Raw genomic sequence first — 8,300 nt, forward strand, 5'->3', positions numbered from 1 at the left:
CAGCTCTCAGAGGTGCAGAACAATGCTAACAGAGGCAACAGTGGCATGGCGACAGGTTTCCGAGCGAGGCGAATCGAGCATACATCATCCACGCATTCCGAGGCGGGACAGCAGCGACCTCCCTTTGTAACTAATATGTTAATTAATTTAGGGTCTGTAATAATCAATTAGCTAGAGTAGTTAATTATTTATTGGGTTTGTATTATTCTTTCGGACCCGCCGTCGAGAGGGCAAATTTGTAATAAGTGTGCGTGCGTGTGTGAATGTCTTCCAACCCCACGTCTTTCTCCCTTTTATTTACTAACTTTTGATGGTTAGTTTAGGACATGTTTCAAATAGCATACTTATGCTCGCATGTTTGCATCATTCATCCGTTTTGCATGTACCAGGCTCGGCGCATCATGCTAACTGCATTGTGTTTCAATTCCAACTTGAATACGTGTATCGAGTTACCACATTTCACATGCCATTCTTAGAATAGCCGAGCCTATTTTAGTTACATTTTGCATGTGTTGCATTAGCCATCTTAACATGAACTAGGATCATGCATGATTCCTAACTAGTTTCTTGTTTTGGCTTGGAGTATTAGGTAAGTTTTTATGCTTTAGCATCTTACATGAGTGTGTTTTTTTCCATGATAGCATGCTTACCATGAGGCTATCTGCTTACGTGATATAATTGCCTGAATGCCTGTGGATGAAGGTTGGGTTGCATGAATTGGAATAATTCGTCGAAACCCGTGTTTTTAGCCTACTTGCGAGTAGCAAACTTCAATCCATTTTCAAAACAAACGGATATGCGATGCTTTGTTCCAAATTAGGCAATCTAGTCTATACTTGTATGCTGTGCGCATCACATAGTAATTCTAGGTTAATAACCGGAATAAGAACACATAATATTTTCAAAACTTGATATCATGGTTAGTAGAGGCCGATCTTTGATTGGGCAAGCGAGGGTGCTCACGAAGTGACCTTCCCCAATCGTACCCAAGTTCCCGAGCCGAGGCAACTCTGGTGATGACGGACAAGTGGCCTTAGACACGAGTCAAGGTTTCCTAAATTCCCCCAAAATAAAATATTTAGGTGGCGACTCTATATCTGGCAAAGCAGTCCATGTTTGGCATTTCTTTCTAAAAAATTATTTTTCCAAAATGATTTGCCAGATTTGGACTCTTTGATGATTCATCGGTCTTGCATTGCACTCTGCAAGATTAGATACAGGACCGTGGCATTGAGTCCAAACTGTCGTAAGTACAAATGAACAAAACAGGATTTTTCCCGGGACGTTCGGGGACGTCTACACCAACCAACGCAGACGCACGCTCGAGCGCAAGAATGCTCGCTCGAGCAAAGGAACAAATAACACGGGGCTCGCTCGAGCGCAAGAATGCTCGCTCGAGCAAAGAATACCAACCTTCAGGTCTTTCAGAGACGCAGACGCACGCTCAAACGCAAGAAGCCTTGCTCGAGCAAAGAGACACACCAAACAAGGCAAGAAATCTCGCTCGAGCGGAAGCTGCGTCTAAAAAGAAAACTGAGAACCCACAATCCTCGCTCAAGCGAAGATGCAAATACCCAGGGCTCACTCAAGCGAAGAATGCAAAACCTGGGCAGCAACCACTTGAACCAACTCACAACCAACCTGTTCCAAACTTGCCCAACACATCCCAAAACTCAAATACAAGGAATTAAAGGATCGAAACAAGATGTAGACAACAACATACAACCACGAAGCCCGAGTCCAGACACAAGGAAAGTTGGGGAAAAACCTGGATCGCTATAGAATCTTTACATCATAATCTTTCATAAACTCTAACCATCGTCATTGTCTCATGTTTAGTTTCTTCTATGTAAAAAGATATTTAAGACTCTTGTGGTTAGTGTAAATTTCGCATGTTACTCCATAGAGGTAATGACGCCAAATGTTAAGAGCAAAAATCAATGCTAGCCAATTTCAGATCATGAGTTTGGTAGTTCTTTTTGTGAGTCTTTAGTTAATGAGAGGCATAAACAATAACTTTCTCATCTTGCATAAGTACGAATCCCAAACCATTATATGAGGCATCGTTGTAGATTACAAATCCATTCGTTCCAGTAAAGAGTGCTAATAGGGGTGTTGTCACAAGTCTATTTTTTAACCCCTAGAAGCAACGTTCTTGTTTACCTGTCCACTCGAATGATGGTATCTTTTGGGTCAATGGTGACGCAATCTTTGAGAAATCTTGAATGAAACGTCGATAATACCCTACCAATCCCAAGAAACTCTAAATTTCAAATACATTAGTGGGTTGTAGCCAATCCATAATAGCTACAACCTTATGTGGATCGACAAAGATGCCATTCTTGTCAACCACATGGCCAAGGAAGTGTACACTAGTGATCTAGAATTCGCATTTTTTTTTTAATTTGGCATAAAGTTTGTGATCACGTAGTGTCTGTAGAATTGTTCCTAAATGTTGTTCATGGTCATCTGGTGTTTTAGAGTATACGAGAATGTCATCAATGAAGACAACGAACTCATTGAGATAAGGTTTGAACACTCAGTTCATGAGGTCTATAAAGGTCGTCGTAGCATTTGTGACGCCAAATGGCATGACAAGAAACTTGTAATGTCCATAACGTGTTTTGAATGCAGTCTTCTCAATACTTCCGGTTTCGACCTTCACTTGATGGTAGCAAAACCTCAAGTTGATCTTCGAAAATACTTAAGCACCTTGAAGTTTATCAAATAAGACATCAATTCTCAATAATCGAGGCATAATCTCATCATACCATCATTTTTCTTTGCAAATAGCACCAGAGCTCCCCATGGCGAGATACTTGGTCGTATAAAACCCTTTTCGAGCAATTCCTAAAGTAACATTTCCAATTCTTTTAATTCCACCATCAACATGCAATAAGGGGTTTTTTATATCAGTTGTTTACTAGGTTGAGTTTCGATGGTGAATTCGACTTCTCAGTCAACTAAAGTACCAGGTAAGTCTTCAGGAAAGACGTCAGAAAATTCCCAAACTACGAGTAGTGAATCAAGTGTTGGGTCTACTTGTTGAGGGTCGATTACATAACAAATACAACCACAATAACCCTTTCTCAAAAGTTGTTAGGCTATCACGGAGGATATTAAACACGGAGGGGTAAAAATTCCAGTTCCTTCAAAAACAAGTTCGCGTTGGTTGAGTAATCGAAGAAAAACCTTTTTGGTTGTACAGTCGATAGAGGCACGGTTGGCAGCTAGCCAATCCATTCCTAAGATTATGTCGAAACTACTAATGCGGAGTGGAATTAGATCCACATACAAGGTTTCATATTTTAGGGATATGGCATAAGACTTGTATATTTTCGTACAAAGAGTGGAAACACCAGATGAAAAAGACACAGATAATGCATATCACAAAGGTTTAAGTGTTGATGTCAATTTGGGGATAAAGAGTGGAGAATGCAAAGAATGAGTTAATCTAGAATCAATGAGAATATGAGTTGAATAACCACATATAGAAAGTGTACCTGACACAACGTTCTCCGTAGCATCAGGGTTTCCAAGTACTAAGCAAAAGCTCTCCCTTGTGGCTTATGTTTCTTCCTCCCTCATGTGGTTGGTCCTGGTTTCTAAATTGGTTTAGGGGTACCCATCACAGAGTTACTAAATTTTGGACAATCTTTCACCAAATGGCCAACTTGGCCACATCTATAACATGTTCCTATTGCCCGATAGCACTATCCCTGATAAGTTTTTTCGTAACTCAGACAATTCAGAATGATACTATTCCTCAGATAGTAGAACTTTGGTTGGTCGAACCAGTTGAACCAATAGGTCCGATATTTATTTTCTTTGATGGGGCTGACCTAGATCCTCCGATTGGTTCCCAAAGCTGCTTCTTTTGACCAATTCCACCTGAACGTGCGGTTTTAATTCCCTTCTCAGCGATGTATCCCCGATTTACCACATCTGTATAGGCTGGTAGTTTCAAAACCTCAATCTTATCTTTGATTTAAGCATCCAACCCCACTTCGGCGCAAATCGCGCCAGTCAAGTGAACTTACTTTCGTATTCGGCAACTGACATTATTCCTTGCCTCAAGTGTAGGAACTCTAATGCCTTCTGCTCCCATAGTGATTTTGGAAAATACTTTTCATAGAATACTTCTAGGAATCTCGCCCAAGTCACGATCTCTTCTTTTTCTAAGGTGAGAAGGCACAATTCTTGCGCATCTTCTTTAAGAGTAAAGGTAGCAAAGGACAATTTCTGTTCTTCTGTGTAGGGTAGAGCATGAAAAATCTTTTCCATTTCTTTAACCCAAGCTTCAGCTAGCAATGGGTTTGAGTCTCCTATGAACGTGGAAGGTTTCAGGTCTTGGAACTGTTTAATCATAGTTGGCTCTTCACGATGTTCCAGTAATCCATTGATTACATTTTTTTTGTAGAGCTTGCAAGAAACTAGCAATCGCACTTTTCGTAATCTTTTCCATTGGATTGGTTCCACTGGATGATGATCCGATACCATTTCTATCGTTAGCCATAGCTATAAAGTAACAGTTTTAATAAACGTGGTACATCAAAAGAAAAAAAGAAAAAGAAAACACCAAAAGAAAGGACCTTATTCTTCAGATTTTAAACTAGAAACAACCACAGGTATTGCAGCTGTATATTGTGCTCGAACTCCCATCCACTCAGCTCAATAGCAAAGCATAACCACACTACCTCCACTCGGTAAATGAGAATGTCTGCCGTGTAACCCCACACCTAGCATCTTGTGATACATACTGGCACTTCTACATGTGCCATTATATGACTAAAATAAACCATCTGGGAGTCAATAAGGTTTTGTGGGGGAGGGACTCCTGCTTGTATATGATCACTTAAGAAGGCGTTTTCTCTTCGAGCCATGAATTCTAGAGGTAAGGGTGCCACTAAGTAGCAAGGGTACCCTTGGCCCGAGGCCATGCCTATTACCCGTATCAGTCCCAAAAACCTATTTAGTGTACTCATATCATCAATCATCCACCATTGTGTATCTACTTTCGTGGGGACTGCCTGTAGGTACACTGGTCTACCCATCAGTCGATTCAGGATCGAGTTTGCATGTCTAACTATTTCCTCAGAGTCTCACATTCCTTTTGGTAGGTCTAGGACATAACTATTATTGTCAAAAATTCTCTCAAACTCCGATGGATCAGGCCCGTACCAAAAAGAGTCGTCAAAATTGAGTTCCAACATTGCCTGTACCACAGGATGCCCAACTCAGCTATAAAACTAATAAAAGACTATATCCATAATGACTAAGGTAAAATTTTCCTTATCGTATTTTTTAATAGTACGCATATCTTCTACCTCAATTTGTTTTTTATTTTAACCATTGCTCTAATATCACTTTGTCACGACCCACCCCAGTGCCTAGGATTGGAATCACAACTAGTTAAATTCAAAAATTTCTAAGATTAGTTGAAAGTAACTAAATTAGATAATGCAACAGAATGGCATAAAAGATGTAGATAAATATCTGGAGTGTACATGGAAAGTACGATTTATGTAACATAAGTAAGATAATAATTACAAATAAACATAAGGGAAAAAAAAAGCAAAAAACAAAAAACACGATGTTCATCTCAAGTCTGGGGTAAAACCATTCTTTCTTAAGTTTATTCGCCTGAAAGGGTTTCAACATCTATAAGCACATGGCAGAGTGAGTTATATTATACCTTCAATTGCCATAAATTATTTTATTATTTTATAAGTTATTTTATGCAAATCATGTTTTAAAATATATATATATATATTGACATTCAATTATGTTAAAAATAAAAAATAATAAATAAAATAAAATATTTAATTTTATAGTTATACTAGCTAAAATATAGTCTAACTTAAAATTAGGGGCATTTTTATTACCAAAACATAACAATGTGATTAATATATTTTTTTAGGCCAAACAAAGCATAACCATGTAATTAGTAAATTGTGTGGGCTTAGGTAGAAATAGGCTAAAATTGAGGTGTGTTGGCTACTTAGGAGGTTAAGTTGTCTTAAGAGCATGGGGTGGCTTTGGTTAAGGCAAGCCACGTGGGGGTCTAAAAGGGCCAAGTAATGGAGTCTATGGGATGAATGATTTCATAGGATGATGAATCAGCATCCGTGGACCTTTATATAAGGAATGACGGCTTTGGCGTGGGGGTCTAAAAGGGCCAAGTAATGGAGTCTATGGGATGAATGATTTCATAGGATGATGAATCAGCATCCGTGGACCTTTATATAAGGAATGACGGCTTTGGCTAGGCAAAACAGGGGAGAACATAAGTGAAATAGTAATAAAAGTGAGCAAAAAGGAATAAAGAGGTCGGAGGAAAAAGATAAAATAAATAGTAAGGGGTAGTGTTAAGGTGAGTTATATTATATTTTGAGTAAATATAAATTATTTTATTATTTCACAAGTTATTTTATGCAAAACATGTTTTTTTTAATTATATTAATATTCAATTATGTTATTCATTTTATGAGCCCTGCTTATTTAAAATTAAAACCCTTTTAGGTGAATAAACTTAAGGAAGAATGGTTTTACCCCATTAATTAGGACCTAGACTTGAGATGAACATCATATTTTTTTGTTTTTGTTTTTTCCTTTGTGTTTATTTGTAATTATTATCGTACTTATGTTACATAAATAGTAATTACCATGTACGCTCCAGGTATTTATCTACATCTTTTACCAATTGTTTAATTAATTAAATTAAAATAAATAAAATAAAATAAAATATTTAATTTTATAGTTATACTCGCTAAAATATAATCTAACTTAAAATTAGGGGTATTGTTATTATCAAAACATAACAATGTGATTAATATATTTTTCTGGGCCAAACCAAACATAACCATATAATTAGTAAATTGTATGGGCTAAGGTAGAAATAGGCTAAAGGTAAGGTGTGTTGGCTACTTAGGAAGTTAAGTTGTCTTAAGAACATGGGTTGGCTTTGGTTAAGGCAAGCCACGTAGGGCCTAAAAGGGCTGAGTAATCGAGCCTGTGGGATGGATAATTTCATAGGGTGGTGAATCAGTGTCCATGGGCCTGTATATAAGGAATGGAGGTTTTGACGAGGCAAAACATGTGAGAATATAAGTGAAACAATAATGAAAGTGAGCGGAAGGAATAAAGAGCTTGGAGGAAAAAATAAATAAATAAACAAATAGTAGGGCCAGTATTAAGGTGTATTATATTATCGATCGTGCTACGTAGCTCGAATGCCGCGGCTCGACACCAAAACGACGTCGTTTTGGTGTCGATTTTGTCTTTTTTTTTTTTTTTTTTTTTTTCCTGGTTTGCAGAACGACGAAGAAGAAGAAGAAGAAGAAGAAGAAGAGAAGGGAGGAGGAGGAGGAGGAGGAGGAGGATGAGGGAGGGGAGGGGGCCATAAAAACCGGTTTGAGGAGGAGGGGAGGCTGGGCTGCGACGGAGGCGGGGCTGCGACGGAGGAGGAAGCAGCAGCGGCGGCCGGAGCTGCGACGACGGCGGAGCGGGGCTGCGACGACGGCGGGACGGGGCTGCGACGACGCCGACCTTTTTCCTCTCCCTCCCTTCTCTTTCTCCTCTCCCTCTCTTTCTCTCCCTCTCCCTCTCCCTCTCGAGCCATTTCGAGCCTGGTAGCTTCGAGCTACCAGGCATTTTCCTTATATTATACCTTAAGTTGCCATAAATTATTTTATTATTTTATAAGTTATTTTATGCAAATCATTTTTTTTTAATTATATTTACATTCAATTATATTATTTATGTTATGAGCCTTGCTTATTTAAAATTAAAACTCATGGATATGATTGTTTAAATTTTGTAATTTATTTGACAATGAATATATAACCATTTATTTTTATAAGTACCACCACGAAGGTACCATGCATTGGGGGACTTAAATAATCATGGCTCATCTGAATTATTACTTTAGTGACCCTTTGACGGTCCCATGCCTTAGAGGACTTAAATAACCATTGACCCTCTGATTAGTCACTTTGTGATCCTCTGTTTTGTTCTATACCATGGTTATAATTGTTCTACATATATTATTTTTGTATTATATGTCTTTTATTTAAAATAAATTATTCGAACCAAACTATTCATCATTTAGCCTAAATAACTATCCAGGTTGATTTGTATACCCTTATACTTTTAGTATAATATTCATCACTCTACTATGTGCTTATAGCTGTTAAAACCCTTTCAGGTGAATAAACTTAAGAAAGAATGGTTTTACCCTATTAATCAGGACCTAGACTTGAGATTAACATCGTGTTTTTTTTTTCTTTTCCCCTTGTGTT

General features: G+C 38.1%; 1 protein-coding gene across 1 annotated transcript in view; it reads left to right on the top strand.

The window, feature by feature from the left end:
* Positions 1 to 2,731, top strand: part of LOC145796241 (uncharacterized) — a 99,763-nt gene extending 97,032 nt beyond the window's left edge. The window contains exons 9-10 of the mRNA XM_082881292.1: positions 2,294 to 2,367; positions 2,482 to 2,731. Coding sequence (XP_082737418.1) covers positions 2,294 to 2,367; positions 2,482 to 2,731 — 324 coding nt within the window. The remainder of the gene's footprint in view (positions 1 to 2,293; positions 2,368 to 2,481) is intronic.
* The last annotated feature ends 5,569 nt before the right edge of the window (positions 2,732 to 8,300 follow it).

The sequence above is a fragment of the Camellia sinensis genome, chromosome 7 (assembly GCF_055761805.1).
Source record: "Camellia sinensis isolate YWXY chromosome 7, ASM5576180v1, whole genome shotgun sequence".
NCBI lineage: Eukaryota > Viridiplantae > Streptophyta > Magnoliopsida > Ericales > Theaceae > Camellia > Camellia sinensis.